Source organism: Macaca thibetana, chromosome 11 (assembly GCF_024542745.1).
Source record: "Macaca thibetana thibetana isolate TM-01 chromosome 11, ASM2454274v1, whole genome shotgun sequence".
Classification (NCBI taxonomy): domain Eukaryota; kingdom Metazoa; phylum Chordata; class Mammalia; order Primates; family Cercopithecidae; genus Macaca; species Macaca thibetana.
In genome coordinates this window covers 114,093,954-114,118,823 of record NC_065588.1, presented here as the reverse complement: position 1 = coordinate 114,118,823, position 24,870 = coordinate 114,093,954, and the positions used below count along the sequence as shown (strand labels likewise).

The window sequence follows — 24,870 nt, the reverse complement described above, 5'->3', positions numbered from 1 at the left end:
TATTGGGTGTGGGGCCCTAAGCCATTCGGTCTTCTGTTCTCTCTTCTCACAACCTCGAGAAATATTAATATTCATTGGGCAAAGATGCATGGAGTCACTAACAGACCCTGCTGGACTTCAATTCTCAACCTTGGCCTGTGGCTCTGTCTCTTCCCGACTCAGATGGTCGCCATGGCTTGTGGAAAGACAGCAGCTTTGGAGCCAGACAGCCTGGGATCAGCTCTGCTGTTGTCCAGCTAGCATTGTGCAAGGCGAGTCAGCTGACCTTCTGTTTACTCACTTGTAAAATGAGGATAATGTGGCCAACATTATAAGTTCATAAGAATTTCACAAGAAGAATTCAAGATTTTATACATAAAGAGCCTGAGCAGAATGGGGAATGTTGTTGTCACTTAGTAGCTGTTGAGATTCTTGGGAGAAATGACTCAGTGGGGGTTATAGCACAGAGTTAGTGGGACGATCACCATATTAACAAGGGTTACATGGTGAAAAGGATCTTTCTTTCTTTTTGGAAAGAATTGCTTTTCACTTGTCTGCTGACAACACCTCATCTCTAGGTGGGAGCAGCTGGTTGGAGTGGCTGGTCTGTCGCGTTTCTATCTCTTCCTCACCAAGCCCCTTCTGTACCCCCAAACAAACCAAAACAAACACTAACAAAAAGTAACCCAGAGTTGAGACCATGAATCTGAACCCTGGACCAATTAGGCATGTGTGGTTGTTGCTTATGGAAAAGGCCTTTCCTTTGTTCATTCTTGCACATCATTCGTTCATTCATTTATTCATGAATCTATTCCATAATTTTAATTATTCCGGGGAAACTCACCGTGTTCATTGTTGGGAAGATGCAGAGATGACAGAAATAAGGCCTCTGCCCTCGAGATACTTGAAATCTGGTGTAGGTTGAGTATCCTGATCAGAATGCTCCAAAATCTGCTCTGGGTGACAGAGCAAGACTCTGTCTTAAAAAAAAAAAAAAAAAAAAAAAAAAGGCCAGGCATGGTGGCTCACACCTGTAATCCCAGCACTTTGGGGGGCCAAGGCGGGTGGATCACCTGAGGTCAGGAGTTCAAGACCAGCCAGGCCAACATGGCGAACCCCCGTCTCTACTGAAAATACAAAAAAGTTAGCTGGGCGTGGTGGTGGGCACCTGTAATCCCAGCTACTTGGGAGGCTGAGGCAGGAGAATCTGAACCCGGGAGGTGGAGGTTTCACGTCTAAGAAAAAAAAAAAAGAAAGAATCTGGCAAAATTCTGTCATAAAATAATGTGAGGAGGGGTTAGTGGATATTTATGGCTTCCTCCTGCAGGTTTTCTGGGTCGTCCTTGGTCTAGGGTAAATTTCATGGTCGGCATTCTCTGCCTTGTTTTCCATCCCTCCCAGCCCAGGTCGCCTCATAACTTGTCTCATTTTCTTCAGGAGCCTGTATTATCCATTAGGACAATTCTGAATATAATAGAAAGAGTTAAATTGTCTCTTTGGCGGGGTCTTGGGGTACTTTTTCCTAAGAGATCTGCTAAAAAATTGTCTCCTGATTTGGAAGAAACTCTCCATGGGATGATGGCTATATTCTGTGTCTACACTGTCTAGTACAAGAGCCACTCTCTACAAGCAGCTACTGAGCATTTGAAAGATAGTTGGTGTGATCAAGGAACTGAATTTTTACTTTTATGTAATTATATTTCGGTTTTAGAAATTAATATTTAATTTATTAAAGCAAAAAAATTCATTCTATTTATTCCTATGCTTTCACACAGTATTGTTCTATTCATATAAATCTTGTTTGTTTGTTTGCTTTTGAGATGGAGTTTTGCTCTTGTTGCTCAGGCCGGAGTGCAATGGCACGGTCTCAGCTCACCGCAACCTCCGCCTGCCATGTTCAAGCGATTCTCCTGCCTCAGCCTCCCAAGTAGCTGGGATTACAGGCACACACCATCATGCCTGGATAATTTTGTATTTTTAGTAGAGTTGGGGTTTTGCCATGTTGGTCAGGCTGGTCTCGAACTCCTGACTTCAGGTGATCTGCCTGCCTTGGCCTCCCAAAGTGCTGGGATTATAGGCATGAGCCACCGTGCCCAGACCTATTCTTATAAATCTACCAAAATCTGGCAATCAGGTATAAGGAGATTTTGTATACTGTGTGCTCCCAATTACAATGTTGGTTAATTAAACATCTTCAAAAAATTTAAACTGCATTTATAAATTTGACATACAGTTTTTTCTTTCTTTTTTTGTTTTTGAGACAAGGTCTCACTCTGGTGCCCAGGTTGGAGTGCAGTGGCGCAATCACGGCTCACTGCAGCCTCCACCTCAGCCTCCTGAATAGCTGGGACTACAGGTGTGTGCCACCACACCTGGCTAATTATTTTTTATTTTTTGTAGAGAGTAGGTTTTGCCACATTGCCCAGGCCGATATACAGGATTTTAAAAACTACTCTTTAATTGTTGACAGACAAACCTTCTTAACTACTTATATAACCCACAAGCCTGAAAAATTAAACTTATAAATACGCCGAGCCGTTTTCTATTAATAATATTGTACATAAATTGAATAGAATTTCAATTTAAAATACATGTCTAAATTAGGTATTCAGTTACACATTTCAAATTAGGCTTAGAAAGATGAACTCTTACTCTAACTGGCTAAATTATATAACATTAAAAGAATATAAAATAAAATACGCAAAATGTATGATCTCTTTAATTCAGATATTAATATCATGGGGTTATTTATCTGAAGTATGCCTGTATTCATTCTGGATCTTCCTAGAATTTAAAGATGCTACCCCATTAAGAATACTGGGTTATGTCACACAATTCCGGGGTTAAATTCTAACGAATTTTTTTTTCCAGGTAGTGGGAGGGGAGTTGAATTCCCTGATTGCCTGAGGTCACATAACCACCAGTGATTTCGGCGGGCGTGTTGTCCGGATGTTTTATCCACGACCCTGATAGGATGCGTGTTGATTCACTACGCATCTACGACCCCCGTTTATTCACTATGTTGATTGTTTATGTAACTTTAGTTAATTCCAGCGTGACCGTAAATAGCCGTATGTGGTAAGTTGCCTCTCTATTGGGAGGAGTTCTTCTCTGCAGCTCTAAATGGAACAGCCTCTGTGGCCAAAGTGGGAAGCTGCTTAGCAATTGCTGCAGTGAGACCTGCTTTCAGGGCATGTGTATTTTATCCCAGATTCATCTGCTCTTACCTCGAGTCTGGAATCTTAACTCTGCTTGCTTCTTAGTTCAGCCATAGCTACTAAGGCAACGTGTAGCTTACAGTAGACCCAGCAGCGTGTCTCTCTGGCTGCTACTTGGGGTCCAGCTCTCAGTACCCCCAGCAGTGCAGGGGCCACAGGCATGGGCTCTCAGAACTTCTGCCTACCTCCTCCTAGCCTTGCCTCCCCTAGTACACTACCTGCCACCAATTTTTATTTTATTATTAACAACATCATCCATCTTTGTCACTTGCCAGGAGGTCCCATGGTTCAAAATGTGGGTGCCGAGGCTGGGTACCCACCCTGCAAGCTGATATTTCTCTGTCCAGCTTGGCCCCTGGTGAATGATTAAGAGGAGGCAGGTAGTGTGTGTGTTATGCGGGGTGGTGACCAGTGGGAGGCAATTTAGGCGGATTGGCTTTGCCCCGCAAAAGCCAGCCCCGGATGAAAGCGTGCGCTGTTACTGATTTACTTTTCACGAAGGGCTCTTTGGTTCCAAAAAGGCTGGGAGTGATTAGTGCAGGTTAAGTTTGCCTGAATTCTTATTTTGCCTCTTGCTTCTCTTCCTTCTTTTTGGGATTCTTGGTCTTGCATATCCGACTCAAAGCTGCCCTCTCCACATCTCAGCCCCTCAAGACTCATTCATGTATTCAGATCACCCAATGGGAACTGTGATATTTACAACAAATAAAGAACCCATCTCTCATAGGGCTGGGCGGCAAAGCCCCATGCAGTGGTTCTGAACTCTGCCTCTGTCTGAGCTATCTGGGGACCTTGTTGAAAAGAAAAGAGAAGCCCCTGTCCCCAGGAGTGCCTGATTCTGTAGGCTTGGGTTGGGGCTGAAGCTGGGGCTCAGCATGTGTATTTTTAACAAGCTCCCCAGGTGATCTTGCTACAAGCTCAAGTTTTTTTTTTTTTTTTTTTTTTTTTTTTTGAGACGGAGTCTAGCTCTGTTGCCCAGGCTGGAGTGCAGTGGCCGGATCTCAGCTCACTGCAAGCCCCGCCTCCCGGGTTCCCGCCATTCTCCTGCCTCAGCCTCCCGAGTAGCTGGGACTACAGGCGCCCGCCACCTCGCCCGGCTAATTTTTTTTGTATTTTAGTAGAGACAGGGTTTCACCGTGTTAGCCAGGATGGTCTCGATCTCCTGAACTTGTGATCCGCCCGTCTCGGCCTCCCAAAGTGCTGGGATTACAGGCTTGAGCCACCGCGCCCGGCCCAAGCTCAAGTTTAACACCTTTGAACTGTGCTATGGAAATAAGGAAGGGGACAGGCTTGGGGGCAGCCTCCCTCCTTGTGTTTTATCTATGTGACCTTAGGCAAGTTCCGTTGTTACTCTGTGCTGCTTTTTCTCATCTCCGAAATGGGAATAATATGGTTGGTTCTTAGCCCTTAGGGTGCGTATGACAGATAATATTCATAAAGCACTTAGCACATAGTAAGTGCTCAATAAGACTTAGCTATGTTTGTGATTATGAATATATTGTATAATAATTCATCAGTAACAGCATTATTAACACAAAGCAGTAGGCACAGGGCTAGCATATAAAAACAATCAACAAATGTCAGTTTTATTATTATAAATATATAATACAGGTTGAGCATCCCTAATCCAAAATTTAAAATCTAAAATGTTCCGTAATTGGAAACTTTTTTTTGAGATGGAGTCTTGCTCTGTCGCCCAGGCTGGAGTACAGTGGTATGATCTTGGCTCACTCCAACCTCCCCCTCCCGAGCTCAAGCCATTCTCCTGCCTCAGTGTCCCAAGTAGCTGGGATTACAGGCACCCACCACCATGCTCCGCTAATTTTTGTATTTTTAGTAGAGACGGGGTTTCACCATGTTGACCAGGCTGGTCTTGAACTCCTGACCTCAAGTGATCCACCTGTCTTGGCCTCCCAATAATCGGAAACTTTTGAGCACTGGCATGACATCACAAGTGGAAAATTCCACACATAAATCTTAACACTGTGTAATGCAACACATTAAAAATATTGTACAAAATTACTTCCAGGCTATGTGTATAAGGTATATATGAAACATAATTGAATTTTGTGTTTAAATTTGGGTACCATCCCCAAGATATCTCATGATGTATAATGCAAAGATTTCAAAACCTGAAAAAAATCTGAAATCTGAAACATGTCTGCTCCCAAGTGTTTCGGATAAGGGATACTCAACCTGTATATGTTGCATAATATAAATATTGTTATATTTCAAATTATATTATGTATTACATATGAATTATCATGTGTGGGAGATGTATGCCTACACCTATGATGACATTAGACAATATACATGTAGAGTATAAATATTGACATAATGTATTATTGTGTAAATGTTAAAATTATAAGTATCGTGTAAGGAAGTTATTACTACTGGACCTGCTGTCTAGTAAGTGCTCATTAAATATATTAACCCTTTTTTTCTATTGTTTGTAATATTCACTAGCAGTAATAACATAGAGAAAAGGAAAAACCATCAGCAATAGTGAGGCAGCGGACAGGGGGCTCTTCCTTCCTGCAGAGGCAGCTGCCTGTGTTCCAGCATTCACCGGGGACTGCCCCAGACTGTTGGGTTCCTCTGCCTGGCCTAGGGATCTGGTTCTCACTGGGATCCAGAGCTGGGGAGAGAAGGAAGGGCGCCTCTCCCAGGCCTCCAGCCCTCCCTCAGCAGGGGATTTTCCTGTGGATGCAAATTGGCCGGTTACTTGAGACGTTCTCCAGTCAAATAATTCTCTCCCTCGTCAGCTGGGCCGCTAAGCGCCAGGGATGTTATGACAATGGTCGCCCTGGCAACGGCGGGAAGGCGTCGGGGCTGCCGGCTGTGGCTGCCGCGATTTCATTACCCGCATGGGGTCTGATCACCCGAGAACCTTAATAACACAACCAGGGACCCGGTCCTGCAGGTGCTCTGTGCCCGCTTGAAAAGGACTTGGGATTCATTTTTAGTGGCCTGGTGTTTAACCACCAAGGATGTTGGTTTATTGAAAGACCAAGGAAAATGTATTGAGCACCGACTGTATGCCAGGCACAGATCTGAACGCTGGGGAAAAGACAGGCAAAGCCCGTGCTCTCTTGAGCTGACATGATGGGTGTGTGGTGGTTGGGGGGGGGGTGCGTAACCATGGAAACCAATAAACAGGATGATTTGTGAGATAGCGAAGTGCCACCAAGGAAAGAAAGCAGGGCGGCGTGACGGTGGCATTGAGGGGGGCTCGGGCAGAGGTGACACTTGAAGAAACGGAAAGGGCCGTTTATGCCTAAAGCTGACAGAAGAGCTCCGGCCGGTGGGACAAGCAAGTTCAAAGGCTGGAACTCTTTGCTGCTCATCTGTACCTTTAGGGAGAAGGTAGCGATTATGGGGTGCTGATGGGCAGTCCTGAGGGACACAGAGGGCTCTGGAGCCTGCCTCTTTATGTGTGTGACCATAAGGCCAGCCCTGTCCCATTCCTGAGCCGCAGTTTTCTCGTGTGTAAAATGGGCTGAGAGCTAAGCCCCTTCCCTTGGAGCTGCTGCGAGGTCTACACCAGGGATGGTTCTTGCAAGGGCCCGGTCCGTAGAAGGCCCTCACGGTGTCCTGCATTCCCTCCCAGCTTTCATGGACTCCGCTTTCGTTTTATATATATGTAAAAAAAATAGCACCTAAAGGGTGAGGATCTGGGGCTCTGTCAAACCCAACGGCCAGTACGTTCCCGGAGGTCTCCAGGTTTGATCTGGGTTTAGATTTGGAGTGAAAAGTTCCCCGTTTCACATTAGGGATTTCAGACACGATTATTTTTAGCTCTGTCACATGGCTTGACTTTTTGATTTTGTGTGTGTGTGTGTATGTGTGTGTGTGTGTGTGTTTATGCTGCTAAATTTACCGCCATGCTAATACAGAGTACAGTAATAAGGCGCTGCGGACGCTCCGATGGGCCAAGGCCTGAAAAATTTTCCATCTGTCGTGGAAGGTGCCAGGCTGCCCCCTGGTGTGGAGATGGAAAATTACACCTTCGGGCTCCAGCTCTGTCGGATTTCCGCAACCTGTGATCCCTCTAACCCCAGGCCCAGGGAACCTTAGCCTACACCTGAGCAGTGCAGAGTCAGACGGTGGGCTTGGCTTGGGTGTGCTATTTCCAAGAGTCCTGTGTTTCTTTATTTGAAGATGGAACCTTTGTTTTTTTTCTTCAGTTCGGCTCTGCATGGACTTGAATTGAGGTCGACCTAAAAATCAATTAGGCCGCCTGGCAGGGGGAAGCCATACAAAGGCCCTTTTCTAATTGTGCTTCTCAACCGTTGATGCTCTGTTTCAGCAGAGAATTGTGAAGAGGGCACGGCACTGGGAACTAGAGGTCCTGAGTTCAAATCACGACCCTGATACTGCTTTATCTCTGTGATCACGGGCACGATTCCAGCAATTCCAAGGCCTGGTTTCCCCATCTATAGAATGATATTCACAATCGGGCCAGGTACGGTGGCTCATGCCTGTAATTCTAGCACTTTAGGAGACCAAGGCAGGAGGATTGCTTGAGGTCAGGAGTTTGAGGCCAGCCTGGGCAACATAGCAAGACCCCACCTCTACAAAAAATGAAAAAATTAGCTGGGCATGGTGACACACGCTTGTAGTCCTAGGTGCTTGGGAAGCTGAGGTGGGAGGATTGCCTGAGTTCAGGAGGTTGATGCTGCAGTGAGCTACGACTGTGCCACTGCACTCCAGCCTGGACAACAAGAGAGACCCCGTCTCAAAACAAGTTGAAAAAAAAAATCTACTCACTCAGGATTGTCATGATACATGAACCATTCTGGAAAATAATTTATTTAGAGATGTTGGTAGATTAAGATGAATACATGGAAATTCACCAAGTAGAAGAGTCAGTGCCTTTCCCACCTTCTGTGGTGAAGAATCAGCTTTATCTTTTCTGACATTTTGCAGCCAATACTTTTCTGAAATAGAATAAAGAGGATTTATGAGGGAAATGAAATGGAGAAAACCCCAAACAACATCCAGTGCTCACTTTGAAAAAATTAGATTGAACAGACATAAGATGACTCCATCAGATAGTTATAAAAGTATCTAAATGCTCTCTCTTGATTTCTGTACTTATCCAAAGGTATAGAAAAGGCACCTGTCTTCAAGTCCTGCCTGAAATAGCCCACCTTAAAGGCAGGGGTAGTGTGTAGGTGATTTTTGTATCCCTTGCTGTCTGTATTTTGAAAGCACCTCAGCCAGGCGCCGTGGCTCATGCCTGTAATCCCAGCACCTTGGGAGGCCAAGGCAGGTGGATCATTTGAGGTCAGGAGTACCAGACCAGTCTGGCCAACATAGTGAAACCCCATCTCTACTAAAAATACAAAAATTAGCTGGGCGTGGTGGCATGCATCTGAAATCCTAGCTGCTGGAGAAGCTGAGACACGAAAATTGCTTGAACCCAGGAGGCGGAGGTTGCAGTGAGCCGAGGTCATGCTACTGCACTCTAGCCTGGGCAACAGTGAGGCTCTGTCTCAAAAAAAAAAGCACCATGAACATCTTTAAATGAATGAATGAGGCCTCGCTTCTCTTAGAATAAATGTGGAGCTCCCATTATTGTTATCCTATGATATGGAACATGGCTTTTTTTTTTTTCTTTTTTTTTTTTTTTTTTTTTTTTTTTTTTGAGACGGAGTCTCGCTCTGTAGCCCGGGCTGGAGTGCAGTGGCCGGATCTCAGCTCACTGCAAGCTCCGCCTCCCAGGTTTACGCCATTCTCCTGCCTCAGCCTCCCGAGTAGCTGGGAGTACAGGCGCCCGCCACCTCGCCCGGCTAGGTTTTTTGTATTTTTTAGTAGAGACGGGGTTTCACGGTGTTCGCCAGGATGGTCTCGATCTCCTGACCTCGTGATCCGCCCGTCTCGGCCTCCCAAAGTGCTGGGATTACAGGCTTGAGCCACCGCGCCCGGCCTCTTTTTTTCTTTTGAGACAGAATCTCGCTCTGGTGCCCAAGCTGGAGTGCAGTGGCGCATCTTGGCTCACTGCAACCTCTGCCTCCCAGGTTCAAGTGATTCTCCTGTCTCAGCCTCTGGAGTAGCTGGGGTACAGGCATGCGCCACCACGCCCTGCTAATTTTTGTATTTTTAGTAGAGATGGGGTTTCACCACATGGGCCAGGCTGGTCTCAAACTCCAGACCTCAGGTGATCTGCTTGCCTTGGCCTCCCAAATTGATGGAATTACAGGCGTGAGCCACTGCATCCAGCGGGAACACGGCTTTTTAAAAGGCATCTCTCTTGACTTGGCATCCTCCATGCCCGCACTGAACCCTGGCTGCCCTTCTGCTCTGGTTCCTGCCATGTGGCCTTGTGATTTGCATTTGCACATCTGTCCTTCCTGCCCACTGGGAGCTCCTTCAGCCCTGGACAGGTGCTGACTGCTCTGGAAGCTGTTTGGAAAATGAGCCTGTTGTACAAATGAGCCCACAGCCCTTGTAGAGGGGACTGATTGTGGAGGGTGCTGAACCCTGGCTTCTTGAATGGGGTTTCTGCCCTGTGTTTATTGCCCAAGGACCCAGATCCTTCAGCTTGACTGAGAAGCTACTTTCATTATGCAGTTGTTCAGACAGTAGAGGGATGTTTCTTATACTTGCCTGATCTTTGGAACCATTGGAGTCCTCGGTGTTTTCACAGATTCCTGGGCTGCCGCCAGATTCACTGAATCAGAATTTCTAAGAGATGGGCCTAGAAATTTGATTTTTTTTTTTTTTTTTGGCGATAGGGTCTTGCTCTGTTGTCCCTGCTGGACTGCAGTGGTGCAATTCATGGCTCACTGCAGCCTGGAACTCCTGGGCTCAAGGGATCCCGTCATCTCAACCTCCCCAGTAGCTGGGACTATAGGTGCACAGCACCATGCCTGACTAATTTTTAATTTTTGGTGGAGATGGGGGTCTTGCTATGTTGCCCAGGCTGGTCTTGAACTCCTGGCCTTAAGCGATCCTCCAGCCTCAGCCTCCTGAGTAGTAATGTTTGATTTTTAACAGACATCTTCAGATGAAGCTTATGCTTGGAAGTTGAGGAAAGAGGGAAATAATGTGAAATTATCTAGTACCTTGGGAGAACTACTTAAACCCTGTGGCTCTCTGTTTTCACATTTGTAAATAAGATGGGGTTCCTATTGAGGCTATTGTGATGATTCAGTGAAATAATGTGTCAGGTACTTAGCAGAATGTCTGGCATATTTATGTAATGCCTGTCATACTTAATGAGATGGCTGACACTAAGGATGGCCTGTGTGTCTTTATGATTGGCAAATGTCTGATTTTCATGTGATTTGTAACTTACAATCATATAGGTAATTCAGGCTTACGGAAAAATAAATGGGGAATAGTGACTTGTGCCTGTAATCCCAGCTATTCAGAAGGATGAGGCAAAAGGATTGCTTGAAGCCAGGAGTTTGACACCAGCCTGGGCAACATAGCAAGACCCCCTCTCTTGGAAAAAATATCTGTATCTTATAGAAAAATTATAAGATACAGAAGGACAGAAATAAGAAGATAAACTTCACCTATCATAACCCAGAGATGCAGTTGCCAACCTTTTTTCTCTCTCTGTCTCTCTGTGTGTGTGTGTGTGTGTGTGTGTATATGTGTATATATATGTGTGTGTATATAATTATATATATGAATGCGTTTTGCATTCAGAAACTAGGGTTATACTATACCTTTTGTTTTGGCTGTTGTGTGGTTTCATCTGACATGACATTTTTTTTTTTTTTTTGAGACGGTCTCACTCTGTCACCCAGGCTGGAGCGCAGTGGCACGATCTCAGTTTCCTGGTTTACTGCAACCTCCGCCTCCTGAGTTCAAACAATTCTCGTGCCTCTCAGCCTCCCGAGTAAATGGGATTACAGGTGTATGCCACCACGCCTGGCTATTTTTTGTATTTTTAGTAGTGGTGGGATTTCACTGTGTTGTCCAGGCTGCTCTTGAACTCCTGACCTCAAGTGATCCTCCTGCCTCGGCCTCACAAAGTGCTGAGACTACAGGTGTGAGCCACCGTGCCTGGCCTGGCATGACATTCCTTGTGTGTTAATTAATGAGAGTTTGATAGACTTGGGTTCAAATCCCAGTTTATCCACTTAGTAGCTTGATGACCTTGGGCAAGTTATTTGACATTTCTGGGTCTTGATTTCTTCCTTTGTACAATGGGGACAGTGATTGGACCCATATCACAATCCTCCAGCGTTGTGGAAAATTAAAGAAGGTAATTCATAAAATGTGCTCATTTCAGCATTTGGCTCAAAGCAAATCTGTTAACTGACAGCCGCAGTTATTTTGTAGCATCAATCCTGGAAAACCAGGAGAAAGAGCTGCTCTTTCCCAGGGTCCCTGTTTGGGAAGCCCTGCTCGATCTCTGCCCAGCATAGCTTCACACTCTGCAGTTTTCTGGGTTTTTCCCTGCTCAGCTCAGTACGCTCTTGTCCCGCAAGATGATTCTCATTCCCTTTTGCCTCAAGGGCAAGGCCACAACTCGAGGCCACTGTCCCCACTTGTCTCCTTCACTCCATCTGCTTCCTAAACTCACTCCTCCCATTTCTAATGTGTCATAGTTGGGACACCCCTTGGTTCTAACTCCTTGGCAAGTGCAGGATCTTAGTCTCTGGGTGACCTGGGAAACACCTCCCCAGAGTCCACATCCCCATTCAACAAGTAGGACGTGAGTGTATGGGGTATCTACTGTACATATAATTTCTTTTTTTTTTTTTTGAGACAGTATCTCGCTCTGTCTTGCCCAGGCTGGAGTGCAGTGGTGCAATCTCGGCTCACTGCAGCCTCTACCTCCAAGTTTAAGCGATTCTCCTTTCTCAGCCTCCCGAGTAGCTGGGACTACAGGTGTGTTCTACCACACCCGGCTAATTTTGTATTTTAGTAGAGACAGGGTTTCACCATGTTGGCTAGGCTGGTCTCAAACTCCTCAGCTCAGGTGATCCACCAGCCTCGGCCTCCCAAAGTGCTGGGATTAAAGGTGTGAGCCACCACGTCTGGCTGAGACTGCCTCAGCAGGCCTGCGAGGAAAGGTGAAAGACACCTGTTTTACAGATGAGAAAGTGGAGGCTCAGAGAGCTGAACTGACTGGCCCAAACCTCAGAGCTAGAATTCAGGAATTCACTTAGAGGACTTCCTAAGATGAATAAGGCCCTGCCTCTCCCCTGAGGGGTCGATGCCCAACTTTTGCACTTCCAGGTCAGTGGGAAGGAGCCGTGAACAGCTCCTAGCATAGTGTCCTGGTAAAGAGACAGAGCTTTCGGATCATACCGTGGCGCTCCCACTTCAATAGCTCTGTGGATCTCGGCAAATGATTAAGCATGTTGAAGTTTCGGTCTTCCCGTTCGTAGAATGGGCTGAAAGTACCAGCCTCACAGCTAGCATTGTCGCATGGATTAAAACACGACTGGGTGCGGTGGCTCAAGCCTGTAATCCCAGCACTTTGGGAGGCCGAGACGGACAGATCACGAGGTCAGGAGATCGAGACCATCCTGGCTAACACGGTGAAACCCCGTCTCTACTAAAAAATACAAAAAAAAAAAAAAAAAAACTAGCTGGGCGAGGTGGCGGGCGCCTGTAGTCCCAGCTACTTGGGAGGCTGAGACTGGAGAATGGCGTGAACCCGGGAGGCGGAGCTTGCAGTGAGCTGAGATCCGGCCACTGCACTCCAGCCTGGGCGACAGAGCGAGACTCCGCCTCAAAAAAAAAAAAAGGAACAAACACATTCACAGCACTTGGCTCACGATACCAGGCATACTGTAAATGTTTAGTACATGGCAGCTGCGATGGTGGCTGTTATTCCTGAAAATGCTTTATTGTCATTGACAAAGATGTCCCAGCAGACATCACAGAACTGCTCACATCATGGGCTTTTCACCCAGGTATGAAAGGAATCCTTCATGCAGAAGATTAAAAAGAACGCGGCAGATCTGTATGGATTAACATGGAAAGACTCTCAGGGCTTACTACTGAGTGAAAAAAGCAAGTGCACAAAAGTGCATGCTGTATGATACCATTTATGTGAGAGGAAAAAAGAAATCGTACACATAAAACCACATTGCAGAGTTTCAACAGATCTGTATGTATTTGTGAAAATTCACAGATCAACGTCTGGAAAGAGGGGCACCTAAGTAGTCTCAGCGATTACCTGCTCTACCTCCAGGGATGGGATCTGCATTCATGGGAGTGGTCCAAGGGAGCTCTGGCCTTATCTGAAATGTTCAAACTTTCTTTTAAATATTTTTATTTTTTTGAGATGGAGTCTTGCTCTGTCACCCAGGCTGGAGTGCTGTGGTGTGATCTCGGCTCACTACAACCTCCGTCTCCTGGGTTCGAGCAATTGTCCTACCTCAGGCTCCCGAGTAGCTGGGATTATAGGCACCTGCCACCACACCCATCTAATTTTTGCATTTTTAGTGGAGACGGTGTTTCACCATGTTGGCCAGGCTGGTCTCAAACTCCTGACCTCAGGTGATCCGCCTGCCTTGGCCTCCCAAAGTGCTGGGATTACAGGCATGAGCCATTGCGCCTGGCCTGAAATGTCCTAACTTTCTTATAAGGAAAATATATGCGGCCTGGCACAGTGGCTCACTCTTGTAACCCCGGCACTTTGGGAGACTGAAGCGGGAGGATCATCTGAGGTCAGGAGTTCGAGACCAACTTGGCCAACGTGGCACAAAACCCCATCTCTACTGAAAATACGAAAATTAGTTGAGTGTGGTGGCACACACCTGTAGTCCCATCTACTCGGGGGGCTGAGGCAGGAGAATTGCTTGAACCTTGGAGGCAGAGATTACAGTGAGCTGAGATCACACCACTACACTCCAGCCTGGGCGACAGAGTGAGACTCTGTCTCAAACAAAACAAAACAAAACAAAAAAAGCATGCATTTATTAAATAATTAAAGTAAATTAAATTGAGATTATCCTTTCTGTAACTTTGGAGTGTTTGAATTAGACTGGGTTTGAATCTTGGCTCTGCACTTACTAGCTGTGTGATTGTGAGCAAATGGCCTAACTTCTCTGTGCCTGGTTTCTTCTTTGGTACAATGTAGATGTTAATAGCGCCTAGTTCTGGGAATGTAAGGATATATTGAAATAATGCATGTGTGACATTCAGCATGGGCCTGGCCCATGGGGGAAGTGCTCAGAAATGGTACTTTTATTTTTATTTATTTATTTATTTATTTTATTTATTTTTTTTTGAGACAGAGTCTTGCTCTGTTGCCCTGGCTGGAGTGCAGTGGCATGATCTCAGCTCACTGCAACCTCCACCTCTTGGGTTCAAAAGATTCCTGCCTCAGCCTCCCGAGTAGCTGGGACTACAGGCGTGCACCACCATGCCTGACTAATTTTTGTATTTTTAGTAGAGACAGGGTTTCACTATGTTGATGAGGCTAGTCTCGAACTCCTGACGTCAGGTGATCCACCCACCTCGGCCTCCCAAACTGCTGGGATTACAGGCGTGAGCCACCATGCCCGGCCATATTTTTATTGTTATATTTATTTCATTTACTCTTCCAAATCTAGCAAGGACATCTTAGCCCTTTAAGGGATCTAGTGTCTTCTTGGTCAGTTATAATGCAAGAAAAATTGTGAATAATTCTATAATACAGTGTGTACAAATAAAGTCCCAAGAAAGAATTTATAAGTTCCTGCTGGAGCAGGTGGCATTTGAGGTGGGCTTTGGAGAAAAAATCAGATTTTCATGCATTGATGTGGTGGTGTATCAGTTAGCTACGGGTCCCCATAATGCTGCATAACAAACACAAAACCCCCATGGCACATGACATAAGCATTTATTGGCCATGCCTCTGGGATCAGCAGTAGATTGGTGGCTCCTCTGATCTGGGATGGCTTCACTTATAGCCAATAGCCAGGCAAGAGTTGGCTGTCAACTGAGCTGGGATGGTTTTTGGCTGGGACGTCTGGGAAGACTTGACTGTGCACCATGTAGTCTCTTATCCTTCAGCTGACTAGCCTGGGCACATTCTCATGAGGATGACGGGTCCAAGCCAGCAAGTAGAAGCACACAGGCCTCCCTCTATTGGCTGAGGCAAGTCACATAGCCAGCATCACTGAAAAGGTGTGGACACAGACTGCACCCCTTTGGTAAATCAACTGCAAAGTGACATTGCAAAGGGTATGGACACAGGAGGGGTGTAAAGGATTCAGGTCTTTGTTTTTTTTTTTGAGGCAGAGTTTTGCTCTGTCTCTAGGCTGTAGTGCAGTGACGCGATCTCAGCTCACTGCAAGCTCCGCCTCCCAGGTTCATGCCATCTCCCGCTTCAGCCTCCCAAGTAGCTGGGACTACAGGTGCCCGTCACCACGCCCGGCTAATTTTTTTTGTATTTTTAGTAGAGACAGGGTTTCAACGTGTTAGCCAGGATGGTCTCGATCTCCTAACCTCGTGATCCGCCCGCCTCGGCCTCCCAAAGTGCTGGGATTACAGGTGTGAGCCACCACGCCCGGCCTCAGGTCATTTTTATACCCTTCCTCAGGTGGGTGTGGAAAGGACTTCCAGGTAGGAGGAATCAGGGAGGTGACATTTGAGGTCCTGCATGTGTTTAGGTAGTTTTCCACTTTTTTTTTTTTTTTAAATGCAAGCTCTCGCTTTGTTGCCCAGGCTGTAGTGCAGTGGCATGAACACAGCTCACTGCAGCCTCGACCTCCTGGGCTCAAGCCATCCTCCCACCTCAGCCTCCTGAGTATCTGGGACCACAGGCACACAACACCATGCCTGGCTCATTTTTGTATTTTTAGTAGAGATAGGGTCTTACCATGTTGGCCAGGCTGGTCTCGAACTCCTGAGCTCAAGCGATCCTCCCACCTCGGCCTCCCAAAGTGCTGGGATTGCAGGTTTGAGCCACTGTGCCTGGCCCTGTTTAGGGAATTACATGGAAATGAATGAGGCAAGGAAGGAGAAATGGAGTAGGGTTAAGCCCCAAGTAATAGTTTAAGGAGTCAGAACTGTATTTTGTAGGACAGTGTTTCTCCAAATGCATCAACTTGATACCACCGTCATACTTTTTGCCATATTTGTGTTTTCTTTAAACCAACTCCATTTTTTAACATGCATGTATTTAAAAATTAACCCATGTGCAGCTATTGTAATGGAAAACTAATGTCACTTGCCATAAATGGAAGACAATGAAGAAAATAAATACAATGTAAACACAAGTGTCATGAAATGGTGTATCATATTGTTATCTGCCGAAGGCTCTGAGACTGTCCTGTGCTCTGTTATAAAGAGAGCAGTGGCTCATGCCTATCATCCCAGCACTTTGGGAGGCTGAGGCAGGAGGGTTGCTTGAGTCCAGGAGTTAGAGACCAGCCTGGGCAACCAAGTAAAGCCCATCTCTACAAAAAATAAAAAGAGGCATGGTGTGTTGGCCCATGCCAGGCATGGTGGTACATACCTGTTGTCCCAGCTACATGAGAAGCTGAGGTGGGAGGATGGCTTGAGCCCAGGAGGTCAAGACTGCAGTGAGCCATGATCACACCACTGCACTCCATCCTGGGTGACAGAGTGAGACCTTGTTTCAAAAAAAAAAAAATAAATAAAATTAAAAAAAAAAAAAAAGACAGAGATTGCAGAGGTTAGAGAGTTGTTAAAGACATAGTATCATTCAACAGAGACTGTCTCCTTGATATAGTCAGATGGCTGGAGAAAAATTTGGACGGAGAAGAAAGTGCTCACTATATGATATGATGTTATTTAACACTACGCCTGGGTACCACCTCTCAAGTTATCAGTGATACCCGCAGTTGGGAAACAGTACTATTCTCCAGCAGATGTTTGCATAAGGCAGTACCATGGTTCCAATGGTCCTGCCATTTAACTTCTGGTCTTAGCCTAGTTTTTCAATTTTCTGTGACTTTTTTAAAGGTATGACGCATGACATCACTGGCTTCCCAGTTGACATTACCTCTTTTGTTTAACAAATTGAGGCTGGGCACGGTGGCTCACACCTGTAGTTCCAGCATCCTGGGAGGCCGAAGTGAATGGATTGCTTGGGTCCAGGAGTTCGAGACCAGCCTGGGTAACATGGTGAGACCCTGTCACAGTAAAGAAGAGAAGAGAAGAGAGGAGGGGAGGGAAGGGAAGGGAAGGGAAGAAATTGATAAATCATGCTCATTTATTATTATTTTTTAAAGGGGCCAGATCCTTATTTCTTTTGCAATATTTGAAACACAACATGGGCATACATAGATATAGAATAATGAACAGTAAAACCTCATTTATTCAGAAGAAAAGGCTGAGGAAAACCGCTTGGTACAAAGCCCGATTTGCAGATATTGCCAATGATGTCAGTTTGTGTGTGTTTCCCGTAATTTCTGTAGATAGGATGGATTAAATTAAACCTTACTATTTTCAAAATCAGAACTTAAATTACGAATTAGGAAGACACAGTTTTCTATCCGATTAAAAGTACATTCTCTTGCAGTATAACGGTAACCTGTACTGAAAAAAAACTAGATAAATGATATATTGGGCTTTTAAAGAATGTTTAGTAATTTAAACCTGATTAGTTTTTTATTTTATTTTTTAAATTAATTATTATTGTTATGTTTTTGAGATGGAGTCTCGCTGTGTTACCCAGGTCCCTGATCTAGGATGAATGCAGTGTCTTTGCAGACAGATGGTCAGACTGGGGTGGTCGGGGGTCACTCTTGCTTTTGTGTTTCAAAGGTCCGTGTTCTGGTTCCAGTTGTGATACCCCAAGATTCATACGTTGAAATCCTAATCCTCAATGTCTCAGAATATGACCTTATATGGAAATAGGGTTGTTGCAGATGTAATTAGTTTAGGTGAGTTCATACTAGTCCAGTATGACTGGTGTCCTTGTAAAAAGGGAAAATTTGGACACAGTCACACATACAGGGAGAATGCTATGTGAAGACTGAAGTTTGGCTGCCACAAGCCACGGGATTCTCAGAAGCGAGGAGAGAGGCCTGTCGCAGGGCCTTTCCCAGTGCCTTCAGGGGGAACATGGCCCCACCGACACCTTGATTTCAAACTTCTAGCCTCCAGAACTGTGACACTGGAAATGTTTCCTGTTCGAACCATCCAACTTGTGGTACTTTGTTACAGCAGTCCTTGTAAACTACCGTAGCCCAGAACTCACCTTTTGGAGTAAATCTGAGTCCCTTCAGTGGACAATCTAGGCTATATATATATGTATGTGTGTGTGTGTGTGTGCAGTGCATATATGTATACATATACACACACATTTACATCAACATTTCTATCTACATGTATGGAGTAACTCTTCCCAAACCAATACCACAGGATTTAGTCTAGCTTTTCCCATCCCACATCCCGTGTCACTCTTCTCAGACAGGAAGAACAATAATGCTCAATAGATTTGTTTATTTGCTCAGTTTTCTGTATTTACCTAATCTCCCAACTTCACTGGGCCATTGCTATTTCTGGATGCTCTTCTTGGATGGTTGTCTCATGGGCCCTGACCTCTGCTGGGGCTGCCTTTCCTCAGCCCCTCCCCTCTCCTCCAGGTAGAGTTGAACCACTTGCCCGGGTAAGTGCACAGGTGTGGTGGGCTAAATAACAGTCCCCCAATAATTTCTACCTCCTACTCCCCAGAAGTTGTGATTGTGTGACCATACATGGGAAAAAGGACTTTGCAGATGTAAGATAAGGATCTTGAAATGGGGAGATTGCCCTGGGTTGTCTGGGTGGGTCCCAGATCATTGCAAGGGTCTGTATAAGAGGGAAGCAGGAGGATAAGAGGCAGTAGCAGGAGATGTGGTAATGGAGGAAGTGGTTGGAGTGATGTGGGGAAGGGGCCAGAAGCCAAGGCATGCGGGCGGGCTCTGATCACTGAAAAGGGAAGGAAACTGATTCTTGCCTGGAGCCTCCAGAAGTAACCAGCCCTGTTGACACCTTGGCTTTAGCCCCATGAGACTGATTTAGGACTTTTGATCTCCAGAACTGCGAGATCAGTATGTTTGTATTGTTTTTAGCCACTTAGTACGTGGTTATTCATGACAGCAGCCACAGGAAACCAGTATACCAGGGATGCCAAGACTCCCTCAAGGAGGTGGACTCCATGTTCTTTAATTTCCCTATGAGTCAGGAGGCTTTAGCGACAGAAATCCAGCTCACTGCAGCTTAAGCAAAAGAAGATAATTTATTGGCGCACATCACTGCAGAGTCCAGGGAGATCTGGTTTCTCCGCTCACTGCTGGGGCTCAGATGATGGCTATGGCCGGGAATGTGACTCCATCTCTTGGCTCTGCTGTCTTCCAAATGGGCTTCAGTGTCAGGAGGCTCCCAGATGGCAGCAGGGACGACAGCCCAGGCAGCTCCTGTCTTCCATGACACCACCTGGCAGCCCTGGAGGGTGTGCTATGGCTATGTCCTGAGTGCTTAGAAGAGGTCCTGGTGGGGTCTCAGTGGCCCAGCTGGATCCGTGATTGCCCTTGACCCAAGTACGGCTGTTTGATGGGGCCTGGGTTACGTGCCCACCCTGCAGCCGTGACCCAAGTACGGCTGTTTGATGGGGTGGTGCAATGGGAGCAGCCTCACATCAGCTGGATGGACTGCGGGCCAAAGAAGGGAGGTTCCTTGAAAGAAAGTTGATGTGTTCTTTTCAGTAAAAGGGGAAATGGAGACCAGGTAGCAAAAGCAACAGAAGCCCATGACAGCCATCCCAGGCTCCAAGTTTGGCTTTGTTTTGTTTTGAGTGATGGTCTCACTCTGTCAGCTAGCCTTGAGTGTAGTGGTATGATCATGGCTCACTGCAGCCTCCACCTCCTGGGCTCAGGTGATCCTCCCACCTCAGCCTCCTGAGTGAGGATTTTTTTTTTTTTTGTAGAAACAGGGTTTCACCACATTGCCCAGGTTGGTCTCAAACTCCTGGGCTCAAGCAGTCCTCATGCCTTGGCCTCCCAAAGTGCTGGGGTTACAGGTGTGAGCCATGGCATCTGGCCCTCTGAATTTTTTGATCCTAGAATTCAGACTTTGTTCTTGATAAATGTTGGTTGACTGTTTTGAAATGCCACAAACACCTCCACACCGAATTCTAATTTTGTTCTATTTAATTATCTTTATTAAATACATTTTAAATTACAAAGATGATAATATAGGCTGGGTTTGGTGGCACTCACCTGTAGTCCTAGCTACTTGGGAGGCTGAGGCAGGAGGATCTCTTGAGCCAGGGAGTTCAAGGCTGCAGTGAGCTATGATTGCATCACTGCACTCCAGCCTGGGCAATGGAAAAAGACCTTGTCTCTTTAAAAAAAAAAAAAAGATGATAATGTATTATACCTCGGGTAACTACTGAATGCATACAAAAAATGTGTATAAAGAAATACTTGACCCAAGTCAGAGGCCTGGAGTTTATTCTTCCAAATTGTTTTCTCTGCTCAGACACACAAGTATTGCCTTTCTTTGGTTAATATTGTGAGATTTTACAAACCCAGCAATAAAAAACCAGCAATAAAAAACTTTCTTTTCTCATGTCATGGGATCTCTTCAGAAGCCTGGGTTCAAGTCTGTCTCATTTTAAAAGAATTAATTTTTGGATGTTTCTGTAGGACTTACAATTCAAACAGCACAAAAGAGTTTAAATAAAATGTTTCCCCGACTCTTTTTCCCCACCTTCCTCTTCCCTCCCCTAAAGAATTGGGAGTCCTTGGCAGGGTACGGTGGCTCACCCCTGTAATCCCAGCACTTTGGGAGGCCGAGGCGAGCAGATCCTGAGGTCAGGAGATTGAGACCATCCTGGCTAACACGGTGAAACCCCGTCTCTACTAAACATACAAAAAATTAGCTGGGCATGGTGACAGGCGCCTGCAGTCCCAGCTACTTGGGAGGCTGAGGCAGGAGAATGGCGTGAACCTGGGAGGCAGAGCTTGCAGTAAGCTGAGGTCGCACCACTGCACTCCAGCCTGGACGACAGAGTGAGACTCCATCTCAAAAAAAAAAAAAAAAAAAAAAAAAAAAAAGTAAAGAATTGGGAGTCCTTGTGGACAGAGTTTCTACATTTACAAAGATATATACAGGGAAACGTTTTCCTTATGAATGGGAGAGTATTTATTTTTATTTATTAGTGTACCCTGGAGACTGTTCTCTGTCAGTACAGAGCCTGCCTCGTGGTTTGATTTTAGAGCTGCATAAGTTTCTTTGTTGGCTGTAGCGTCATTTATGTAATGAGTCTCCTACTGATGGACTCTCAGAATGTTTGCAGTCCTTTGCTGTTGCAAACAGAACTATAAGGAAGTAACCTTGTACAGTCATTCTGCACAGTATGGGTGTCTGTTGGAGGAGTTCCTGCAGGTGGAATTGTTGGATCAAAGGATGTGTGCAGGCCAGGTGCAGTGGCTCACCCCTGTAATCCCAGCACTTTGGGAGGCCGAGGTGGGCGGATCACCTGAGGCCACGAGTTTGAGACCAGCCTGGCCAACGTGGTAAAACACCGTCTGTACTAAAAATACAAAAATTAGGCCAGGCATGGTGGTGCACACCTGTAATCCCAGTTACTCGGGAGGCTGAGGCTGGAGAATTGCTTGAACTTGGGAGGCGGAGGTTACAGTGAGCAGAGATCATGCCATTGCACTCCAACCTGGGTGAAAGAGTGAAACTCCATCTCAAAACAAAAGAAAACAAAAAGAGAAAAAGATGTGTGCAATTGAGGTGTCAATGGATGCCATCAAAAGGCCCTCCACTGAATTGGTACCAATGTGCGCCACCTCCCCCAACCACGAGCCAGATGCTGGAGCCGCCTGTTTCTTCACCAACGAGGTGGAAAGATGGGTGCCAACCTGGATCTCACTGTAGTGGAACCAGTCTTTAAAGTACAGAGCTGGCTGGGTTTAGGGTGGGGGTTCGTAGGGGATTCTTGTCTCTCTTCCTTGTGTCAGTGCCTCTGAGATGTGTCCTCCGTCCTTGGCTGTGTCTCCACAGAGCAAGCTGGTGAAGTACTTCAGCCGGCAGCTGTCCTGCAAAAAGAAGGTGGCCTTGCAGGAGCGCAACGCGGAGCTGGATGGCTTCCCCCAGCTACGGCACTGGTTCCGGATCGTCGATGTGCGCAAGGAAGTCCTGGAGGTGACCTGGGGGGCCCCTGTGTCCCCTGCCCCTTCCTGGCCAGCAGCTACCCCCTGGGTTGCTCTTGGGCTGCAGGTTTCTGGCTGTGCACAGCACAGTCCCTGGCACATAGCAGGCTTTTAATTAATATGTGCTGGACAAAAACATTCAGGATGACTGGTGCTGTCTGAATGGGGTCATCGAGAGTGTGCTTCCCGAGTCAGTCAGAACCCTTCAGCTCTGCCACATATTCACAGAGTCACCTTAGCTAAATCACTTCACCTCTTAGTCCAGCGCTGTCCAGTGGAACTTTCTGCTACGATGGGAATATTTTCTATCTGTGCTGCCGGATGTGGTAGCCGCTTGTGGTTAGGACATGTGATTAAGGAACTGAATTTTAAATTGTGTTTAACATTAATTAATGGGGCCCGTGGAAGCCATATTGAACAGTACTGTCTTAGAGCATTAATATTCTCATCTGTGAAATGTGCATAATGATTGTCATCTCTTCTTAAATAGCCAACATCATAGAATGAGATGATTTTTATACAATGTTCAACTCAGCTGGGCACAGTGGCTCATGCCTGTAATTCCAGCACTTTGGGAGGCCAAGGCAGATGGATTGCTTGAGCACAGAAGTTTGGGACCAACCTGGGCAACATGGTGAAACCTCTACAAAAAATACAAAAATTAGCCAGATGTGGTGGTGCGTGCCTGTGGTCCCAGCTACTTGGGAGGCTGAGGCAGGAGGATCACCTGAGCCCAGGAGGTTGAGGCTACAGTGAGCTGTGATCCTGCACTCCAGCCTGGGTGACAGAGTAAGACCCTGTCTTAAAAAAAAAAAAAAAAAAAAAAAAGAAGAAAAGAAAAGAAAGGCCAGGTGCGGTGGTTCATGCCTGTAATCCCAGCACTTTGGGAGGCTGAAGTGGGCGAATCGCTTGAGGTCAGGAGTTCGAGACCAGGCCAACATGGTGAAACCACGTCTCTACTAAAAATACAAAAATCAGCCAGGTGTGGTGGTGCACACCTGTAGTCCCAGCTACTCGGGAGGCTGAGGCAGGAGAATTGCTTGAACCCAGGAGGCAGACATTGCAGTGAGCTGAGATTGCATCACTACATTCCAGCCTGGGTGACAGCACAAGATTCTGCCTCAAAAAAAAAAAAAAAAAAAAAAAAAGGTTTAGCTCATATTCTGGCACCAAATAGCATTCAGTAGATGCCAGGCTATTACTGCTGTGAGCATCTGACATCTTATGTCCACCCTCAAAGATTGGACCACGTTCTTAACATCTTGAGGATAGTGAGATTTTCTTACCCCCTGGGATCCCAGGGACTGATCCATTTGCAGTGACAGGGCCAAGCCAAACCTAATAAAACCAGCGGACATCACTGCATCTTTCATGCTAGGCATTGTGCTAAGGGCTTTGCACTTAGGATCTCAACTGCTGAGACTGTTCAGCCTCCTTGCAATGACCTTTTCAGTAGGTGTGACTGTTATCCCCCTTGTACAGAGCGGGAAACTGAGGCTCAGAGCTAAGTGACTAGTCTAGCTGGTAAGTGGATGGGGCTGGCGGGATGTCCAGCTCAGATGGACAGCAAAGCTTTAGGTTGGAAGGACTGTGCCTTAGCCTTGTTTCCTGTTGCCTGGGCCTCCCTGAACTGGGCAGAAGAGGAGCTTGCCCCCCTGCCAGTGAAACCAAGAGTCCTCTCTCAAGGTGCTCCCTGCCTCCTGCTTGAAGAGGCTCCCTGTCTTTTTTAGACCTTGTCCGCAGGGACAAGAATCTCACCCAGCCCCACCAGATCTAAGAATCCCGAGTCAGATGCGGCATCACCCCGCTCCATTCCTCCAGGCCCCCACCCCACCCCATCTTGCATATGCACATCAGACCATGCACAATTCCATGTTTCCTTATTTCATTCTCAGCATGGCCAGAGAACCCAGATGAGTTTCTTGCAGATATCCTTAGAATGAACGGTCCTGTATAAGGACAGATGGCGTTGTGTTTGCACGGCTCAGGGAATTTTTTTGGGAGGCTTCAGGATCATTTGTCTCTCAAGTGCTACTTGTGGGGGCAAATAAGGCAGAAACGATTCTAGACCAGGGGCTGAAAACTGGTGGCCCTCAAGCTGGATCAGCTATGCAGACATTTTTTTGTTGTCGTTTGGCTAATATGATGCCAGGACATTTATTTTGAGCCAATACTTAAAAACCAAAAGAGTCTGCCTAAAAATCCCAGATCTCTGGCTTCACTCACAAAATCAGAAATGTTGACCATGGAACTGAGCTCCTGTTTGGCATCGACTTGCTCATTTACATTTACCTGGCCTGCAGGTAGCTGAGTTGTGGCTGTTGCCTTAGTCAATGAGCATCTTGAGTCCAAGGTCACCACCCAGGGAGTGGGCGGGAGAAGATGAGGGGTTTCTGCTCTTTGTCTGCAGTTCAGGCATGTGTCCACCAGAGGTCCCCTTTTTGTGAAGTGACTGAAGTATGGAGAAAGCTCCAAAGTAAAACCGCTGGGTTTGAATCCTGGCTCCACCAATTACTTGCTGTGTGACCTTAGGCAAGTGGTCTAACCTTTCTGAATTTTACTGTCCTAGTCTCTAAGTGGTGGTGATAAAA

The 24,870-nt window shown here is 46.3% G+C and overlaps 2 protein-coding genes across 5 annotated transcripts in view; one reads left to right on the top strand and one right to left on the bottom strand.

Annotated features, from left to right (window-relative positions):
* Window positions 1-24,870, bottom strand: part of SUDS3 (SDS3 homolog, SIN3A corepressor complex component) — a 1,028,644-nt gene that overhangs the window by 551,208 nt on the left and 452,566 nt on the right. The window lies entirely within an intron of this gene.
* Window positions 1-24,870, top strand: part of KSR2 (kinase suppressor of ras 2) — a 518,463-nt gene that overhangs the window by 86,561 nt on the left and 407,032 nt on the right. For 3 of the 4 annotated variants that reach the window (XM_050747896.1, XM_050747897.1, XM_050747899.1), the window contains exon 2: window positions 22,131-22,271. In XM_050747896.1, the coding sequence (XP_050603853.1) occupies window positions 22,131-22,271 (141 nt within the window). Of the gene's footprint in view, window positions 1-6,402; window positions 6,564-22,130; window positions 22,272-24,870 lie in introns of those variants that run through there. The other variant, XM_050747898.1, reaches the window with a different exon arrangement.